The 22,005-nt window shown below is 39.7% G+C and overlaps 1 protein-coding gene across 2 annotated transcripts; it reads left to right on the top strand.

The window, feature by feature from the left end:
- The first annotated feature begins 3,951 nt into the window (after positions 1-3,951).
- LOC110367979 (neurocan core protein) lies at positions 3,952-10,197 on the top strand. 2 transcript variants are annotated; one of them, XM_036138692.1, is made up of 7 exons: positions 3,952-4,060; positions 4,132-4,224; positions 5,445-5,582; positions 5,832-5,993; positions 7,776-7,915; positions 9,102-9,205; positions 9,492-10,197. In XM_036138692.1, the coding sequence occupies exons 1-7, from the start codon at positions 3,991-3,993 to the stop codon at positions 9,646-9,648; spliced, it is 864 nt and encodes a 287-aa protein (XP_035994585.1). In that variant the 5' UTR covers positions 3,952-3,990; the 3' UTR covers positions 9,649-10,197. The 2 variants fall into 2 exon arrangements, with proteins under 2 accessions (XP_035994585.1, XP_035994586.1); XM_036138693.1 differs by lacking the exon at positions 5,445-5,582.
- The last annotated feature ends 11,808 nt before the right edge of the window (positions 10,198-22,005 follow it).

Here is a 22,005-nt window from a genome sequence, read left to right as displayed (position 1 = left end):
TAAACAATCATAAGAATGCCAAAGAAACCTATAACCCATATACAGTATATAACACTAAGTTTAATAGAAAACAATACAACGTCATGATGACCTCACTACTATGTCTTCACGTGATTCCCTCCCGGGGCACTGTAATCCGAAAATAGCTTTGTTTGAATATCTAAACCAGGAAATGTGTGACGCAGGAAATTACAAACTAGAATGGACATAACAACTGAGGCACGGACACTGTGTGTGCACCCAAGCTGAATCACAACAATTTGTATTGAAACCAAAAGGTAAGTTCTGTTGGGTGTACCTGCATGTCGACACGAACTTTATTGTAGCCCTACGTCCAAGCTCATGATGGCTTCTCCGTCACAACAACAAACGATTAAAGCTCTGAATTTTGTAGATGTAGATGAGCTTGAGCTGATTCAGAGGAGATGTGTGTTCACAGATGGATAAAGTTGAATCTATCAAAACAATGCCCTCGACATCAAACCAAAAATGAAGTATGGTCATTTCTGTGACTGGCTGGTTGGTATGGAAGGTTTGTGCCTCGTTTTGCTACACTTGCTTCTCCACTCACAAGTTTGACAGCTAAAAATGAGAAGAATCCGGTTATGTGGACAGAGGAATGTAAAGCCTCCTTCAACACTTTAAAAGCTCATCTGTGCTCATCTCCTGTCCTCCGAAGTCCTGACTTTAGTAGAAGATTCCTGGTCCAAGTAGATGACTCCACAGTTGGACTAGGAGCTGTCCTGGCTCAAGGACAGCTCCTAGGGTCAATACTTGAGTCGCAAAGTGTTGCCTCATGAGATGATATGCTCTGTGGTTGAAAATGAGAGTCTGGCCATTAAATGGGCTCTGGAAAGTCTGAAGTATTATCTGCTGGGTATAAAATTTGATCTGGAGACAGACCATCGTGCGTTAACTTGGATCAACACCATGAAAGACAGCAACCATCCTCTGACTATGTGGTATTTGTCCTTGTATAACCTTACAAATTTACCATGCAAGCATGGCGACACGGTTTTATTTTTTTACGCCACAAAACTCCTCCGTATACCTCCACCTACCATCTTCCAGTTTCCATGACAATCAGAAATAATTTGGTAAGTTCCACTATGATTTATTAGGTTCATTAAGTCCCATCATCTTTATAAATTATTGTCAACTGTCATATGGAAGAGCAAAAAAATAAAATCTCAATGGACATAAAACACTTATTGCACAGCATTAGCAGGGAGGACTAAGTTTAGTTGATATCATCTCCGCCTCTTTTTCATTTATTTCAGATAGAGACTCAAAATGTAATTCAAATGATGACCTTCTAAACAATCAGACTGATCGCCTCTGCATCTGTAATGAAACCCTTTTCAACTTAACAACAAAAATAGAGCAGCTGCCCACTGATCTGCCTGAAGAGGAAAGCGGTTTCCAGGGTTTGTCTAAGCAGAGTGAGTCCTGAACATGTTACGCCAATCATTGAACAGTTTGTCTTTAAACAAAAAAACACAAATACTCATAGAGTGGAGTAGGTAGAATGGGAGACAGATCCTTTAGCTATCAGGCTCCTCTCCTGTGGAACCAACTCCCAGTTTTGGTCCGTGAGGCAGACACCCTGTCTACTTTTAAGAATAATCTTAAAACCTTCCTTTTTGACAAAGCTTATAGTTAGAGTAGCTCATGTTACCCCGAGCTATCTATATAGTAATGATGCTATAGGCTTAGGCTACTAGAGGACGTTAGGGCCTATTTTTCTCACTCTACTGATTTCTACTGTTCTCCAGTTTTGCATTGCATTGCGCCGAATGCCCGCTAGCCAAAATGCTATCAGCTCCTGTTAACATCCTGTTCCGGTAATTCAAAAGGAGCTTGTTTTAAAGCATAAAGCTTAACCATTCTGCTCCGCCGTCGGCCGATAGGGCTATGAGCCTTATTATCGCATTATCATCGAATATTAATCTCGGTTTTAAAGGCAAATTTTGATAACTTTAGACGTTAACCAGTTTAGCGACCGATCGCTACAGCGACCCCAGGCGCTCGGATGGAGAATCGCATTAATAAGATCGGCCATAAGGTTTAAACGATTTTACTGAGCAAATCAGTCTTTACAATATTATTTACTCAAAATAATGTTCTGGTTAACCGAGGGCTTTGCATTGTGAATGGGTTGAAACACATGTCCAATGTTGCTCTGAATTAGTGAAGCTAATTTACCCTAATTCCACCTTCATTAAGCTGAGCTTTGATTCTTTAACTTAAACAAAATATTATTTCATCAAATAATGTTTTGTTTAACTCAGGATTCATATTGTGAATGGATTGAAACACATACCAAATGTTTTTTTACTCCATTCCATGCTTTATGGAATCAGATCTGCAGTGAACAAGGATTCACTGGATTATTCTGATTATGACCAACCACTTTTGTTTGTCTTTTGTTTGTTTTGCATGTAAATAGTTCCTTAGCTTAGCCTCTTTTTATCTTCATTTTGCTTAGTAGTTTAGTTAAGTTTCACTAGCCTAGTAGAGAGGATTTACCAATTGAAATATTCTGTTAATTCAGATAAACGGCATTACATAGTGATATTCTCTGGATGTTCATTTTATTTCTGTTATTAAATTCTTGAACTTGAAAAGAAGTTGTCACTCCTTTATTCTATGTGTGTGCAGGGTTTGCTGTTAAAAGATCACTAGTGCTCGAATTCATCCCTTTCAAGCATTGTCTTGATATCAGCTTAAGAGCTTAAGACCAGACAATACTTAACAGACAGAGGGTTATTTAATAATAAATGCTGAAAAACTAGTCCATGCATTTGTTACTTCAAGGCTGGACTATTGTAATTCTTTACTATCAGGAAGTCCACAAAATGCAGTTTGAAGCCTTCAGCTGATACAAAACGCTGCAGCAAAAGTTCTGATGAAAATCAACAAGAGGGATCATAAATCTCCAATTTTAGCTTCCCTTCATTGGCTTCCTGTTCGATCAAGAATAGAATTTAAAATTCTTCTTCTAACGTATAAAGCCCTTAATAATCAAGCTCCATCATATATCAGAGCTCTGATTACCCCGTATATTCCTAACAGAGCATTTTGCTCTCAGACTGCAGGTCTGCTGGTGGTTCCTAAAGTCTCTAAATGGGAGGCAGATATTTTACCAGACTCCTCTCCTATGGAATCAACTCCCAGTTTTGGTTAAATGGGAGTTTTCTCTCCAATGTCGCTTCATGCATGCTGAGTATGAGGGATTGCTGCAAAGCCATGTGACTCTACGCTCTTTCTTGAGGAGTGAATGCTGCTTGTCAAGACTTGATGCAATCTGCTGGGTTTCCTTTGGTCCAAAGGTTTCCTATCTATCTGTCTGTATTATTTGAATGAATTTGACATTGTAAAGTGCCTCGAGATGACACGACGTGTTGTGAATTAGCACTCTATAAATAAAACATAAATGAAATAAAAATAAACAATCCTCTGTATGTAACCCTTAGCAAAAAGTAATAATTCAAGTGTACTACGAGTATATTTATTTCATACCAAGACTTAAGTCCACACTTATACTTAAGTATACTTAATAAAATTAACTTTAAGTATACTACTTGCTAAGGGCCCGACGTCGGGTTTAGCGAGTCGATTCATTTGGAAACTGCTGCTGCCACTGTTTTACTGTTTTGTAAAGGTATGTTTTTTATCATGTAAAGAGTCACCATAAATGCCATATTCGTCCATGACCGAGTGTACAACAAAATAACTTGCATAAGGTGTTATTAACAATCCTCATAAAAAGCTGGATGTTGACTTTTTGTGTGGTTTTATTGTCGAACAAACAGAAGTGCAAACCAAAAGGTTAACATGTTCTCACGGTCTGAAAGGGCTGCGTATCATGCCTCATGGGTGGGTGTTACTTCCCATAAGACACTTTGCCACCAATCTTGCTTTCCTTTTAGTTTGCACAGTAGTTGGTGCTGTACAGTCTACAGTTAACGAGTTATATCCTTTTCAGAAATGGAGAAAAAGTATGTTCATGTTCAACACGGCAGACTTGCCAACTCTGGTTATTTAGCAAATTGCAGAGGTAAGTGTAAACAAACAGCTTGATGGTATTTCTGCTGTCAAGATTTTTGTTGTAATCTTCACTCTGCTCAGATTCAGACGGACGCTTCCATCTGGGTGTTATTCTCCTTCTGGGACTGTTGAGCATCGGCCTGCTCATTGGACTGCTGGTCGCCAACACTCAGTGTGAGTCTGCTTACTGCGAACTAAAAATATTTTATTACTGCCATTTTGCTTTTGTACTGAACTACAAAACGTTATTAATTCAGATAATTTAAACAAACTTTAAAAAAAAAATAATAATAATTTTCTCACCATATAAAGTCATAAAGAATTAGTCCAAATATCCTGATATACATATTCAAGAAATTTGAATATTATAAAAAAGTAAATTTGTTTCATTAATCCAATTACCTATCTTATATAGATTAACTAACTAATCTTACATAGATTAATTACTGATTGACTAATGTTTTAAAGGCCTTATTTCTGTTAATAACAATGATTTTTTTCCCTTACATATAATAAAAGCACAGCATTTAAGATTAAAGAAAATAGGATCAAACTGGTAAAAAATAAATTTTTAATACAGAAATGTGGGCTTAATGAGAAGTATGTGTAATACCTAATTAAAAGTTATTTTCAAAAGGTACTTTTAATCTGACAAATTAACTTCAATGAAACTCATATTCTAATTTATTGTACTATTTTTTTTTTTTTTTTGTAAAATCAAAGATTTGATGCATAAAACTAGTTTTCATTTAGTTAAGATAATTCCTAATTAATTAGACCTCTCTTTTTATTTTGGAGCCAAACAAACAAGCCCCGTGCAGGGGTATTGTTTGCATGCTTCATTCATTTTCCAACTGCTCTTTATTAACAAAAGAAGATCTTTGATTTTTGACAGTTTTTTAAAAACATAACTGTGATGTAAGTATAATTTTAGGTATTTGGTAGGTCTATAGAAAAAGAATTGAATTGTAAACTTTTCATAGTTCTGAGTAAACTAATGCATAAAAAAGATTAAGCAGAAACTATCAAATTCATGAATAAAAAAGAAATATGTACAATTTATCTTAAAAATAATTCGTCCCCAAACGCACAAGGTTAAGTAATATTACCTAAATGTATTTTTCTGACTGGAGATAATATAAAGGTTTCGAATGGGAGAGCCAGAGTCCGGACCTGAATCATATGGGGAATATTTGGAGGGAGCTAAAAATTAGGGTGATGGCCAGGAATGACTTGGACCTCCTCACCAACTATTTCATTAACTATAAGAAATGTATTTGTTTGCTCTTTTGATTAATAATTAATTTTTCCTGAAACTCAAATCATAGTATGGCCAGGGTCTTCTTCTGTTAAACTTCCCCTAAGTAAAAATCTATTTTTATTATGTATTACAGACAATAAAGCCAAAAGTCAACTGACAAAGGAACTCCAGGCTCTAAAACAAACCCACAAAACTTCTATTGATGCGCTGCAATCCAAGCTTGAAGAGAAATCTAAAGAGCTGGGCTATGCGCTGAACTTGGCTCAACAGAGTAAGCTCTCACAATTTTAATGGCTTCCCTGATCGTTACTCTTCTGTAAACACCAAATATGCCTGTTCACTGAAATGGTTTATTATTTTTGGGTGTAATTTTAACAACAACATTCACAAAAAAAGAATAAAAAGTATCACTGTTTTGTGTTGTTGATGTGGTGCGGTGGAGAAGTCACAATAATGTTAAAGCTAACATACTTCTTATGTCATTGTTTGTGTCTTACCGCCTCTTTTTCATTTATTTCAGATAGAGACTCAAAATGTAATTCAAATGATGACCTTCTAAACAATCAGACTGATCGCCCCTGCATCTGTAATGAAACCCTTTTCAACTTAACAACAAAATTAGAGCAGCTGCCCACTGATCTGCCCGAAGAGGAAAGCGGTTTCCAGGGTTTGTCTAAGCAGAGTGAGTCCTGAACATGTTACGCCAATCATTGAACAGTTTGTCTTTAAACAAAAACCACAAATACTCAGAGTGGAGTAGGTAGAATGGGAGGCAGATCCTTTAGTTATCAGGCTCCTCTCCTGTGGAACCAACTCCCAGTTTTCGTCTGTGAGGACTAGGCTTAAAACTTTCCTTTTTGATAAAGCTTATAGTTAGAGCAGGGTAGGTTACCCTGAGCTACCTTTATGGTTATGCTGCTATAGGCTTAGGCTGCTGGAGGACATCAGGGTCTATTTTTCTACTACTGTTCTACAATATGCAATGTTTGTTGTTATTTCAACGTTTAACTTTTTTTTGTCTTTTTTTTTCTTCATAGTAGGTACATCTGGTCTGGTGTTTTGTTAGCTGTGACATCATCAAGGGGAGGCAGATCATCTGCCATTACCAAATAACACAGAAAGTACTCCTGGATCAATGTGTGCTTCAGTGCGTTTTATGTCTCTGCTCTGTCTTCTGTAACCCTCAGTCGGTCGAGGCAGATGATCGTTCACACTGAGCCTGGTTCTGCTGGAGATTTTCCTCCTTGTTAAAGGGGAGTTTTCCTTTCCACTGTCGCTTCATGCTTGCTCAGCATGAGGGATTGCTGCAAAGCCATCCACAATGCAGACGACTGTCCACTGTGGCTCTACGCTCTTTCAGGAGGAGTGAATGCTGCTTGTCAAGACTTGATGCAACCTACTGGGCTTCCTTAGTTAGGAAACCTTTTGACCTGTCTGTCTGTACTTGATTGAAGTTGACTTTGTCAAGTGCCTTGAGATGACGTGTTGTGAATTGTTGCACTATATAAATAAAATTAAATTGAATGGGTTTTTTTGTATCGCTTTTAAAAATATACAGTGTATGTGACCCAAAAAGTGAGGGCTAAATGAAATGTATTTTTTAAAATTGATGTCAACTATCCTGTTTGAATCCCATGTGCTAATATTTGTGTCCTACCTTTTCTTGATCTATTTCACATGACTCCAAATGCAATTTGCATGAAAAAAAATCAACTCTCCACACTCCCATCTGTCTGCCTGTCTCACAGGCTCCTATTTTTACAGTATATTATGTTATAACAATATATTTTTAATGTTTGAACATTATAATTACTTTTTTAACAATATATGTATTTACCACTGATTCCTGGCAGGTTATGTTTTCACAGAGAGCACCATGATACTAAAATATCTACTCCGATATAGGCTCCATAAAAAAATACATATTGTCCTAGCAGTATCTTTTTGATGTTTGCATGATAAATGATCTTTTTCTTACAATATAAATATATATGTTTTAAGAAAGTAAAAGTTTTTTTGTTGTTACATGATAAATATATTTTGAACGCTATAACACTGTAACTTTTGTTCACTACTTGTTTGTTTGTTTGTTTGTCTTTTATGTGTACTCTTAGCCATAGTGGCCAAAAAGAATTTCACTACGATAACACGCAGTGACAATAAATAATGTTTGAATCTATGTAATTTGTCTTAACATGATAATATAGTGTAGAAACATGGGAACTATATTATTAATACAGTAAAGTGTTCATGTTTTAATGTGAAATACTTACTTTTATTCTGCTAGAGTAGCAGCTCTATGCTTCCACATATATCAATTCCTGGATTACTATTGGTGGCCCTTTTATGATCCCGAATATAAGTAGTTGGAATATTTTATCATGAACTTTTACAACTACAAAACATTTTAAAAATACTTTCATGTAAATACAGGAACATCTGACCTAGATCATCTTTTTTTCAGACACAACATGTCCTGAAGGATGGACAAAGTTCAATTGTTCTTGTTACCAGTCCTTTGGTGCTGGTTCCTGGGATGAAGGCAGAGAAGACTGCATAAGCAAAGGAGGAAATCTGGTGGTCATAGACGATCCTGAAGAACAGGTGCTGTGATTGTGGGGGGATACTACTGATGTTTCAATGGACCTATATAAAAAAAAAATCAACAATTTTTAGCTTTTTACTAAGTTATAATGCTATTCCTTCATCAGTATCATGATCAAAGTGGCACTTTTCTTGATTTGTGCATGTCTGAGTAATCCCTGTCCTGAGGAAATAAGCAGCCAGAACTCTTTTGCATTGGGAAAGCAAGAGTGCTACACTGCCAGGCAGGACACGTTAAAAAAAAAAAACAACAAAAAAAGACTCCTCTGGTCAACTAAGGCCTTGTCCACATGTTGCTGGATACCTGGGAAAGTGGAAACATTTTTATGCATTTTTGCCTTTCAGCTGCACCAAAACTCCATTTTACATCACTAAAAATGATTATTTCTGAAACCTCTGGGCAAAGTGGAGATTTGAGAAAATACCTTTTTGTGTTTGCAAAACAGTCTGCAACAAATAATGCATTGCTGACATCACATGTACGACTATTGTTATAGACTTGGCCAAGCAGTGGAGGAAAAATGAATGCTGTCAGAGAGGTGTTGTGGTTGACTGTTGACGTGTCTAATTAATGTTAAAATGGACAAATTCACTGCTACAAAATTAACAGCAACTCCAGTTGTTTATTTGCAACTGATGTTACCCTGGCAACCATTTCCTGTTGTCACCTCAGTATCGAGACATCAAAGTAAAAGCATAAGGTGCGGTTCCTTCTGCTGTGATAGGGCAGTTCCCTAGGAGAGGGCGTCTGCAGTTTCTCACATTTCAGAAACAGTCTCATTTTTTTTCCAACAATGGCCGATTTCACAACAATTCAGGGGAACTATTTATTTTTATGAAGACTCAGCTACGTGTGTACAAGGCCTAAGTCCATGTTTTCAGATTTCTGAAATCTCCTCACAATAACAATTGGAGACATCTGCATCTCATAAACCACAGTTACAGTAATATACCTCGTAAACCACAGTTGATACAGTATTTTAAAGATGTCTCTGCCTTTTAACGCAGTCCACAGATATTACATGCTTTGTGATATTTAGCCTTCAAGCTAAAACAAAAGCAAATTGGCAAAACTCTGTGGGCTGGGATCAAAAGACCTTTTGAGAATATACTAAGACAAAATTTATGTTGAACTTCATGTTTTATTCAAAACTAAACACTGTTTTTCTATGTTGACATGTGGCAGACATTTGTGTCTACATTTGCCAAGAACCCTTTGTGGATTGGTTTGAGCGACAAAGAAACTGAGGGCTTCTGGAAGTGGGTTGATGGAACGTCTCTGAGTTTCACGTAAGTGTTCCCTTCAGAGGGGTTGGTTTACTTCGGTCCAAACCATCATTGCAACCATTTTTTCCATGCAGCTGTTTGTTGTTTTAGCTGTTATACAAATGTAAATAAAAATATAAGAAATATGTAGAAATATTTTTAACAAGACAAAACTTGAAAATCATTGCTTTGCCTCACAGGGGCCAAAACTAAGAATGTCCATTGGCAGTGTGGAACATCAGAAACTGTATATTTTTCAGCTGTAAAAAAATAAATGGTGAAGTGATACCCTTGTCCACAAATCTTCCAGGTACTGGGCGAAGACTCAACCTGATGGTGATATAAACACACTGAGGGGAGATGAGGACTGTGTACTGATCAGAAGCTATGATGACCTGTTCTGGCACGATTATCCATGTTCTCTATCCATGCACTGGATCTGTGAAAAAGTGCTGGCTAAAGTGTAGGACAAAATATGAAAAAACATCTTTATAACTGTTGTTGGATTTAAGCTTTCATTGTATTTTCTACTTTTATGCATTTCCTTGTAATTTAACAGATATCAACAATATTGATTATTGGAATGACTCTTACAGTGTGCCTGCAATAAATCAGTAATCAGAGTCTTTTGTTGGAAGAAGGTGGCATGTCAGGATCTCTGTCCAACTGCTGGAAGGTAATAGATCAGAAACATTTTTGTTGGTATTCAGGTAAGGCGTGCAGTCAAAACCTGTTTTTTTTCGTGTCACATTACTGTGATATTTTTAAGTTAAGACTGATTCTGGGAAATTATAGCAAACCGGATCTTTTCTTTTCTTTTCTTCTTGTAATCTTCTTGTTTAAAACATCTCTTTCTTTCATATTATCTGCTTAACTACTCTGAATGTAGTCACTTTATGTTACTGATCATGTAAAAAATAAAAGCAAATACAAATGAACAAGAAAATAACCAAAATACAAGAAAATAAACAACGGAAAAGTGGCTTTTATGGAGCACAATTAAGCTTGTCTCATTAGTGCAAAGGATTATTAACTTATTTCTGACTGTTGATTTCTTTCTGGTACTTTTGATCGAGTGAAGTCACTGCTGGTATTGCATTTAAATATATGCAACTCTCCACACTTCAGTTGTTCTAAGGTAAAACTTTTAAGTGAACCGATTTACTCTTTGTCCAACATAATTATTCATCAGTAAAAGCAATGATTTTCTCTTTAATCGTTGAAAAAACACAAGATGCTCATCAACTTATAGTTTTTCCCTCCAAGGATTAATATTTGAACAATGCAGATAAACAAAGATATTGGATATTAAAAGCCTTTCTTATTTGAAGCATCCCATGCTTTTTCGCTAGAGCCAGAAGCTCCGCCCTAAAACATTGTTTGACCTTCATGCTCAACAGATAACAACTCTAATAATAAAACACAAAAACCTGATGATCATTATAATTAATTTCTGTAATGATCTCGGCCCTGATGACGACCTGACCGGCTTATCCGCACACCTGCTCCTTAAAACCCTCCCCGCAATCTACTCACATCAGTTCCACCTGTTCCTACCACTATATAAACAGCCCTGGGACCAAATGCCAGTGGTCAACAATTTCCCCTCAGCAGCAACAATGAAGCACACAGAGGTTCACGTTGCGTCTTTACGCATGATCCAGCTGCTGATGTCTCCCTCCTTTCAGCTCAATGCACTTCGAGACTGTTACAGTTTATAACATTCTCATCACCTTTCACAGCGACAGGTTTCTCAGTCAGTCGTCGCGCTGGCCACACAAATTTCTATTGCTCTCGTCAGTGCACTCTGGGCAGTGTTGGTGGGCGGATTTTACCCCCGTTGGTGCGCTGCGTGCGACGGATAAACAGTGGGGAAAATGCATAACTAAATACTAAATGTGTAAATTATTACACCACAGGGATAGCCTCTCATAAAACAAAAAACAAAAAAATATATTATAGATGTTGAACTGATAACAGGTACTGGGATTTACCAAAGTTTTAAAAAATTATGTTTTAGCAGAGAATTCATTTGTTTTGTATTGAGACAGTTAATACAAAGATAATCATTTAGTACAACTAGACTCACTGTGGATACCAAGGTAGATCAGTCCAGCCAGCTGTAGAGCATTCAGGAGCCCCAAAATAATAACACTCAAAAAGAGGAACTTTTTAGAGTTGTCTGAACCTTAGCAAAGAAGACATATAAATTAAACACAATTAGCCCTTTAACAATGACAAAAACCATGTAATTACCTGACTCATTCCCCTTCAATTATTACCTTTCGGTATTTTTGCTGGAGCTGGTGGTTTGGAGACAGGTTTAAAAGGTAGAGCATTGACATATATTTCTTCCATCGCCAGCAGGGATGTTGCTCCTTTGCTTGATTTTCAGATATGTGACGAAAGCACTGACGAGAACGCTGGTCCATATCTTTTGTTTGAGGAAGTCACACTTTCTCTAGTACAGTTTCAAGGCCCAGTTTTTTTTTACAGGTATGTTTCCCTAAAGGACATGCATCAAATTAAACATATGATATTTTTTATCTTAGAAATAAGTGGAAATGGTGATTGAAATTAGCAATAAATAAATAAATTCTCCTCCACCTCCTCCATGCTTTCATAACTGATGACAATGACATCTGCAAATGTTACTGTTCATGGAGCGTCCTGTCTGACCTCATCTGTCAATTTATTGTCACTGCCAACAAAAAGAGGCTCAGAGCCGATCCCTGATGTAACTCCATCCCTACCTTAAGCATGTCAGTCGCTCCAACTTCACACTATCATTGTGTCAGGTATGCCGTTTTGTGTTGTGGTTGTTTAATGTGGTTCTTACCTTACCAGTCCCTGGTGTTTTCCATTCATGCTAACCAGATAGAAGCATTTAAAGAGGCTGGAGAAATATGGAAGGTGTCTGAGCATCAGCTCACCCAGAGCGGTACCTGACCAGATTATCTCTCCGTGGTTTCCCGTTACTTCTTGTCTTTCCCTCAGGTACCTCCTTACTCTATCAGAATATTGTCTACTGCACAGTTTTGTTTCAGGTCCAAAGTGCCTTCCTGGCACTCCAATGAATTCTGAAGAGCATTTCAGCAGCTAAGTTCCTCCTCCTGCTGCCTTGATGTTCTCCCAACAGCCTTCTTTAGGAAAGTTTTACCTGTCATAGCGTCTGATTTGACTCAGATAATAAACACGTCCCTTCTGTCAGGTTTTTTCCCCCAGTCCCTAAAAACAGCAATTATCAAACCACTGCTGAAAAAGAACAATTTAGACAAACTACTACTCCAGAACTACAGGCCCATCTCAAACCTCCCCTTTATCAGTAAGATTATTGAAAAAGCTGTGTTTCAACAATTAAACACCTTCTTAACAACGACCAGCTGCTTTGACGTTTTCCAGTCTGGCTTCCGTGCTCACCACAGTACAGAGACCGCCCTTATCAAGGTGTTTAATGACATCCATATAAATACAGACTGTGGAAGAACTACCGTGCTGGTACTATTGGATCTCAGTGCAGCATTTGATACTGTTGATCACTCCATTCTGTTAGAGCGCCTGGAGAACTGGATCGGTCTCTCTGGTACAGCTCTCCACTGGTTTAAATCCTACTTAAAGGACAGGAATTTTTTTGTGCCAGTAGGTAACTTTACATCAGAGATGACAAAAATCACATGTGGGGTTCCCCAAGGGTCCATTTTGGGTCCCCTCCTATTCAACATCTACATCTACAGTTCAAGCATTGAGGAAATGTTTAGAAGAAATCAATGCATGGATGTGCCAAAATTTTCTTCAATTGAATAAAAACAAAACAGAAGTAATAATATTTGGACCAATAGAGGAGAGATCAAAGGTTAGCACACAGCTTCAGTCGCTTCAGCTAGGAACAACTGATCAGGCCCAAAACCTAGGTGTAGTGATGGACTCAGACCTGAACCTCCAAAAGCATCTAAAGACAATTACAAGGTCGGCTTTCTATCACCTGAAGAACATTTCCATGGTTAAAGGACTAATGTCTCAGCAGGATCTGGAAAAACTAATCGATGCATTTATTTTTAGTAGAATTGATTACTGCAACGGTGTTTTCACAGGTCTTCCTAAAAAGTGGATCAGACAGCTGCAGCTGATTCAGAACGCTGCTGCCCGCGTCCTCACTACGTAAGACTAAGAAAGTAGAGCACATAACCCCAGTTCTAAAGTCCTTACACTGGCTCCCTGTATCTCAGAGAATAGACTTTAAAATACTCCTGTTAGTCTATAAATCCCTAAATGGTTTAGCACCTAAATACATTACAGACTTGTTATCAGGGTATCAACCATCCAGACCACTAAGGTCTTCTGGTTCCAGCCTTCTCTGCAGAACCAGAACCAGAACTAAACAAGGAGAAGCAGCATTTAGTTCCTATGCTCCACTTATCTGGAACAAACTTCCAGAAAACTGTAAAAGTGCTGAAATCCTGAGTTCTTTTAAATCAAGATTAAAAACACATTTGTTTAGGATTGTTTTTGACTGTTCTAGTTAAACTGTTCAACTGAAACAGCATTAGTTCAACTTTTTTAGTCCAACTGTTTATTGATGTTCTTTTTTTGTTTCTACATTTTATTCCTACTTGCATATATTCTGTTTTAATTTACTGTTTACTGTAATTTTCTGTTCTGTCTCTCCTCGAGGTCGGTCGGTTTTTCTCAGCACTCCAGAGCTCCTTATCTGCTCTTACCCCTGCCCCCACTCTCCTGCTATTTGCTTCGTCTTGTGTCTTTTGTGCCATTTCTTCATAGCAACCGAAAGCTCTAAGGCAAATATGGATCTCGTCAGCTGGTCTCTCAACACTATCAAATTTTTTCAACTGAAAAGCAAAGGACCGGGGAGCGTGCCTGTCCCGACGGAACTTTTTTTGCGGGATACATCTTGGACCCGTGGGAGAAATGGTCCACAGTGTGCCTCTCAATTCTTTCCGTTGAGGACGTTGAAGATGTCTACTTATTCAGATTTACGATACTTGGATTCCTCTTTTTTCGCCTCGGAGAATATTTAATGTATCAACACCTTCAAAAGCTGCTGGCGGACAATATGGCCTTGATGAGACTGCCAGCGGTAGTCGACGCGATCACGAGGTCGTTGAATGAACAAAACGGACGGCTTGATAAGCTGACTGCGGTTGTGGTACAGAGGTGAGAAGGGATAAAACCTGGAAGTATGAACGTTACTAGCCCATCGATTGGATTATTGGAATATTGGATCCTGGAGCCAGTGGCGAAAAGACTCTAAGGCTGACAGAAAAGTTGGTTTCAGCTTGTTCTCATAACAAATTCAGTTTTTTATAAATCGGACTCGCCGCTATCAAATTCTCCCTGAGTTGTTATGGCGACATAGCACAAATCCCCTGCCCCCCCACCTTCCTTGCTGACATCTGTGGAGGAGTCAAGCTGGAGCTGCAAAGTGATAAATGTTATGCCATCATGTGCCATGATAAATAGCTGAACACAGATTGAATCCTAAACAGTGGATGATTCAACAGAAAAAGTCCACTCCTGCTGCAAAGGATAAGGGGGGGCCAGGAGAAGCCTTCCTCTCCCCCTCTCTCGCTCGTCCCTTCTTCACTCTAGGTGGTCCTGCTGAGAACCCGCCTTACAGATAAAAACTTTGTCCCACAGACAAAGGCTCTCTTCGCCTCTCTCCTTCTCTCTGCTCTCGACTTCTCCAAACACTCCTCAAGAGATGACCAGCTCCCAAGGAGGGGGGTCTCCTTTCTTCGCAGCCATGTGACGGAAGGCCCTGCAGGAGCCATACACAGGCCTGAAAGAATGCCTGGACCATGAGGCCTGGTCAGGCCTCACCGACACACCAGCCAGCAGCTGAGGGAGATTCCCAGAGCAGCCATGCTTGATCCAGGGTCTGCTAGACCCGACTGCCTGCGTCAGAAGAGGACCTGACTGAATCCGGACGAACATGTCCGGGCAAATACAGAGCTAAGTTGCTGTCTTAACCCACAATCAGATGCAGAGCAAAGATCCTGCATGCGAAACAGCTCTGTGTATTTTTCCTCAGCCTGTACAGGAAAGCGAACCCCGATGCAGCTGAAGGCTGGAATGCTAAGGAAAACCCCTGCTCAAATTGGACTGCATCCCGGTCAAAGAACGTGGCCTCCAAGCCATCCAGACCACGCCGTTAGCCAAATGCTGCTGCAAGGCTAACGCTAGCCTGCCAAGAGCTGAGCGCTAGCCCGCTAGCGCTAGCCAACAACTTCCCTCCTTCAACGCTCCTCCCGTGAATGGCCAAAACTGGACCGAACTGACACGAAACAAAGGACAGAGGTTTGGGCAGCCGTCCGAGGGTGAAGTTAAAGAGGTTTATTGGGAAATGTTTTGTAAACTGTGTACACCTGGCGTTTTGAACAAAGGCTACCAATATAGCATTGTTTGCATTTGGCACCATGTTAGCGCCGAGCGTTCGCTAGCCAACATGCTATTAGCCTTGCTAACATCCGGTTTCGGACAGTTCAAAAGGAGTTTGTTTTAAAGCATAAAGCGTAACTGTTCTGCTCCGCCATCCTCCGATGGTGTTATCTGCCTTATTCCCGCATCAATATGGCATATTAATGCCGTTTTTCAAGGCAATTTTGGCAACTTTATGTTGTAACCTCTTAGCCACCGAGTTGCCACAGCGACCCCAGACGCCCGGAGGGAGAATCGCATTAACAAACTCGGTCGTTTCTGAATTAAATGATTTTACAGGACAAACGGTCCTCAGAATATTATTTCAACAAATAATGTTTTGTTCAACTTGGGCTTTGCATTGTGAATGGATTGAAATACATGGCAAATGTTTTAACTCCATTCCATGTTTTTGTTAATCAGATCTCCACTTTTGTTTGTCTTTTGTTTGTTTTTGGATGTAAATAGTTCCTTAGCTTAGCTTCTTTTTATCTTCATTTTGCTTAGTAGTTTAGTTAAGTTTCACTAGCCTAGTAGAGAGGATTTATTAATCAAAATATTGTGTTAATTCAGGTAAACAGCATTACATAGTGATGTTCTCTGGATGTTCATTTTATTTCTGTTATTAAATTCTTAAACTCGAAAAGAAGTTGTCACTCCTTTATTCTATGTGTGTGCAGGTTTTGCTGTTAAAAGATCGCTAGTGCTCGAATTCATCCCTTTCAACCGTTGTCTTGATATCAGCTTAAGAGTTGATCATCACCAGACAATACTTAACAGACAGAGGGTTATTTAATAAACATTAAATAACTTTAAACAGTGTATAATTGCACAACATAGACTTTCCATCAAGGACACTTGCCTGCCGGAGGGACGGCCTTCATGGACATACAGATTTCCACACAACATGCACCCAGACACACATATGCTCACAAATACAGATGACTTTTACCCGACCAGCATTCAAATGTTTAACTTCTGTATATATGTGTCTCGTCATTGATTGTGCTTTTCGTGCAAATGAGGTTTTTTGTCGGATGCTTCACATTTTGTGTGGAAACACAAATTGTGCAGCACCTGTCTTTTTTATCTCCCTCCACTCCCCCAGTGTAAATCTTTTTCCAACAGATCTCAAGGGCAGCGCCTGGGGACCCCGTGTAAAGCGAGGTCTGGGGCAGTTTGGGGAACGCACCTAACGGCTTGCGCTCATGTAGCAGCGGCCGACAGAATGCGTTCCTGGCAACGCAAGGCCTCAGTCAATCGTTCCCCCCAAAATGTTTGTTAAGTGTATGTGATGGACGGTTGTACTGGAACTGATTTTTTGATTGTAATGCAAATTGCAGTTGACTAATAAAATTGATTGATTGATTGATTGATTGATTGTATTTTAATCATGTAAAGCACATTGCATTGTCTCTATACTGAATTGTGCTATACAAATAAATTTGCCTTGCCTTGCCTTGACTAGGGATATACCTTCTGCTCAGATTCACCCAAATGCAGCAAAGTTGATTGGATGGCGCTTCACAGTACAGATAGACAATGATCCAAAACATACTGCAAAACCAACCCAAGAATTCTTTAAAGCAAATAAATTCAATATTCTGCAATGGCAAAGACAATCACCAGATCTCAACCCAATCGAGAATGCATTTCATTTGCTCAGGACAAAACTTAGGGCGGATAGACCCACACATAGAAAACCAAAAAACCACCAACTGAAGGCAGCTGCAGAAATGCGGAGCGTTTGTATAAAAATAGCTACAATTCCTACATGTTTAATCATATATTTTTGTTCAACCCCTTGAATTAAACCTTAAAGACTGCACTTCAATTACATTATATGCCACACTCTCAGGTCAGGTCTGGGTGCAGGTTTGGGTTTCTCTCTCTCCTCCCCTGCAGGGCGTGACGGGCAGGTGCTCCACATCACCACTAATTGGAGCCCTTCATAAGGAGCTGAATCCAGCAGGAGGGCATCAGTTCTTTCTTGCTTCCAGTGTGGTACTTGGCCAACCTAGCAATCTTAAGCTTATTAAATTCTAGCCTGGTCCTAACACTGTGTACCTGTTTTTTCCCCCCTCCTAGAAACCTGGACTCCAGCCTAAGAAACTCCAAGCTGGACCTCCAAGAATCAGAGAAATCCTTTGGATCCCTTTTGTGGTTAAGTCCTCCTGCCGTTGCTCACCTGCCTGTCCACCCTCCTACACCTCCATACTGGAGAGAACTCACCGGACCTACAGCCTGGACCCTGGACATCACCCTTCCTGGACAAAACCTCGATCTGTGAGTCATATGCCTCATCATTATTCTCATTGGCACCTACCCTTGCTCACCAGTCTCCCCATCTTTCTCCAGCAGAACCCGGACAGTCCTGAGCCTGAGTCACCTCAGAACAAACCACACCTGTTTTCAATAACCTCTTACCGTACAGTCTGTCTCCGTGGCTGCCCTCATTCAGAGTCTCACTTTGTCAAACATGACATTATAGTTGTTCCGTTCAAATCCAACGTGGTAGCATGCAGAGCACAAATCATGAAGATTGTGTCACTGTCCAAATATTTCTGGGCCTAACTGTAGGAAAGTTTAATTTATGATGAAATAACCAATTTACATACAAAAAATACTTATTTTAAAAAGAAATCTAAGCCGAACCTTATTTAAAGAAAGTGATCCCGCCTTAAAAAGAAACGGCAAACTAGTGTACCCTAAACTCTTTCTCAATCTCTTTATAATTTAATCCTCATACCTTTTGTAAGGGTATTTGGTCCCACAACAGCGCGGCCCAGCTCCCAAACTTTTTTTAGTCGTGCACCCTCTTCCATGTCCCAGCCGGGTTGACACACCCCAAAGATTAATAAACAAATATATATATATATATATATATATATATATATATATATATATATATATATATATATATATATATATATATATATATATATATATATATATATATATATATATATAACGGTTGCAGTTACAACTCAAACATCGTAACAAAGCTTCTAAATCTGAGTCTGACGCACAATTTACGCCGCAAAATACAAACACGAAGCAGTTTGATTTTTGTCCAATGACGAGTGAGCGAGAACTGGTGAAGCAGCACAGAGTAACAATAACTCTAGCGCTCCATAAAGATGCTATTAATCAGATAAATCTTTCTGATTGTTTCACAGCGGTTACCTTCAGCGGGTAAACACGCCCACGGCAACACACAATGTGCTCTCCCAGCCCGTTTCTGTCTGAATATGCGCTAAAACTGCTTCTTTAAAATGAACTGCACGGTGCAGTCGGCGCCTGTCTGAATCGCAATGAGAAGTAATACAGATCTTTGCGTGAGCATAATCAAGAAATCCCCCCAGGAGCAGCGTTTTTTTTATTACTGGAGAAATTATTGGAAATTCACTTGAAAATTTGCACCATAAGAGTGAAGATAAAGCCAGTCATGCAGAAAAACATTTTATTCAATATTTTACACCTATTACATCACTAAAATCAGGCAGTCTTTTACAGTTTGTGGAAACCGTGACTGAGTCCTTACTGTGTAGCAGTTATAAACTATTCTCCGCCACAAAAAGATGTTTACTTGATGTGCAAATATATTTGTTGTGCAGATTTATATCAAACTATGTAATGGATGTGTTGATTTGTAATACTTGTCTAAATTAGTTGATTGCTGACAAAATTAAAATCCAGCAGAGGGCCACCATCCCAGCTCATCACGAGGCCCCTCTGATGGTCTGGGGGCCCCAAGCGGCCGCTTAGTTTGCTTTTGCCTCGGGCCAGCCCTGGCGCTGATTAAGGGGGTGCCCGGATCTTGGGGCCCTGGGGGGTGCTCGGAGTGGGGTGTCTGGTGGGTCTGGCCCCGGAGTCTGTGGTCCCCACCTGGGCTGGGCTGGGGGATCGCAAGGCAGCCTCCAGCGGCTGCTTGCGATGCTTTTGGGGGGTTCCACGCTGACGGACATGGGTTACTGGCCTGGTAACATATCATGGCAGATGTTCTCCCCTTTAGGGGTTTGCACTCTGCCAGTGGGGGGGGGTGGGATGGAGGGGGAGTGGGTGTGAACCCAGCTTGGGTGTCTATTCTTATGTGTGTTGAGAGTTTGAATGTTACTGTCGGGGTGGGATTACATTTTCAGGTGTGTGTGTGGTGGGGGGTGGGGGGGGGGGGGGGGGGGGCTGGATGTTTGGTGGGCTCAGTGTCCGTGCCGTCCCCTGGAGCTGGTTCTATCCGGGGAACTGGGGTCTGCATGGTTCAGGCAGGCTGGTTGACCAGAGTTTTTATTTTTTTTTGTTGTTTTCTGTTTTATTTGTTACTTCCAGGAGGTATGGTGGGAGGGTTGTGGGGCGGTGGTGTTGGTCCTGGTGTGTGGTTGGCTCACGGGCCCTGCCACCTGTCCCTGGCCACCGGGCTATGGTGGTGCGGCTGGCGGGGCCTCCCTCTCTAGGTGGGTTTTCGGAGAACAGGGGTGCCTATCGGAGTGAGAAGGGGAGCTGGCTTCCAGGGCGAGCATGAGCCTCCTCAGTCCTTTCCTCCCAATCCCTGGACTCCTCCCTTTGCCTGCTCCATCACACTACACATGTAGGACATCGGGGAGGGGGGAGGGGCGTGCACCACCTTTGGCACCCCCAGTTTTAAACACACTCAAGAACAACATGCAACAACACAACATTTGAACAGGCGAAGGCAGGATCGGGGTCTTTCTCACACCTCTTATTTCGGATTGCCGCCCGGAGACTGGGTCCTGGAGGAGGAGCGGGCCACCTGGTCCGGGGTCTTGGCTGGTTGAGGAGGACTGGGGCCAAGAGTTCTGATTTCCCATGTGCAAATGTGTGTGTGTTTTTTTTTTTTTTTATTGTTTTTGTTTTTTTTTTGCGTGTGAGAGCACTAGGGTGGGAATGTGTGAATGAGACTATGTAGTTTTCTGTTTGTTTATTTGTCAGGTTGGGTTTGTACTGCCTCCTCTCCCAAGGACATCTCAGTTCTCCTCTAAGTTTTCCTTTTTCAGATAATAATTGTAAAACTATTTGTCTGAAGTGACTGTCTATACATTTAGAGATTTGTATGTATATATCTGAAATGAAGATTATTCAATCATTCAATAAAGAGCAAATACTTTCTCATCCTTTGGAGAAATAAGAAACAGCTTGGTGGTTATTACATTTCACTAAACTATTACATTTCAAGATATAATTAAAATTGTATTGGAAAGTTTTATTTATTTAAAAGAGAAAGCCATTAGCCACTTGGTGTGGGTCCTTTTTCACAGATCCAGGAGAGAGAAGTTGTGCACAAAAGGTCATTCCAAGATGCCTTCCCATTGGGTTGGACATGAGCACAGTCCTCCTCACCGAACTGTGGGTCTCCGCCACCATTATCTGGCTGATTTTTTTTCCAGTTCCTGAAAAGATTAATTACATCGTTTTTGTTTTACAACATTCAAATGTTACATTTAGTAGGCTTCTATTAGAAATAAAGTGAAGACAAAAGCAGACACTTCAAGTGGAACGGCAGATGAGAAAAAAACAGCGTAGTTTAGATGAATAAAAATAAGAAAATATGGTTACTTTCAAAACAAGATTAATGAAGCAAAAAATGACAGTAAACAGTATGGGGTACTATATAAAATTATAGGTAGACACCTGTATCCTGCTACACCTTATGTGGACATTTTCTATTACTAAACAAGAAACTGCAAACTTTTTAAAAATGTTTTTGTAATGTACCATGGCTTCCACTAATAGTAGTTCAGATTTATAGAATATCATTTATTCTTTTTTGCATTCCGTCAAGTTGATACTGCCTTTGTACATATTTTTAGCTTTTAAGACTTTCCTATTGTTGTTGTCATTTTAAATGGTTGTATTAGATTTTTAATTTCTGTGTGGACGGCCGGAAAACTAGTTGTCCTTAATTTGGCAGCTAATGGAGATCTAAATAATAATAATAAAAAACACACATGTAGAGATAAATCCTGCCAATAAAAGTGTATTTGTTTTAAAACAGGTTTTTATTCAATAGCAACTTTACTAAGCTCTGTATTTGTGAAGTTGAGGTATTTAATGTGTGTTTCATTTGTTTTTCCAAGTTCTTATTAAATATGTTTATAATTAGACAAGATGAGATGTTCAGGAAAACCAATGTTTCACTCATGTTACTAAAGCGGAAACCCCAAACTCTAAACTTAGCTACACATCCATCCATCCATCCATTTTCCGAACCGCTTTATCCCTCATGGGGTCGCGGGGGGTGCTGGTGCCTATCTCCAGGCGTTCCTTAGCTACACATTTATATTATATTTATATGATGCTGCACATCTTCTATAAGTCTGTTGTTGAGAGTGTCATCTCATCTGCTGTCATCTGTTGGGGCCGCAACATCAGAG

Source organism: Fundulus heteroclitus, chromosome 7 (genome assembly GCF_011125445.2).
Source record: "Fundulus heteroclitus isolate FHET01 chromosome 7, MU-UCD_Fhet_4.1, whole genome shotgun sequence".
Lineage (NCBI taxonomy): Eukaryota > Metazoa > Chordata > Actinopteri > Cyprinodontiformes > Fundulidae > Fundulus > Fundulus heteroclitus.
This window is presented reverse-complemented; position numbering and strand designations above follow the sequence as displayed.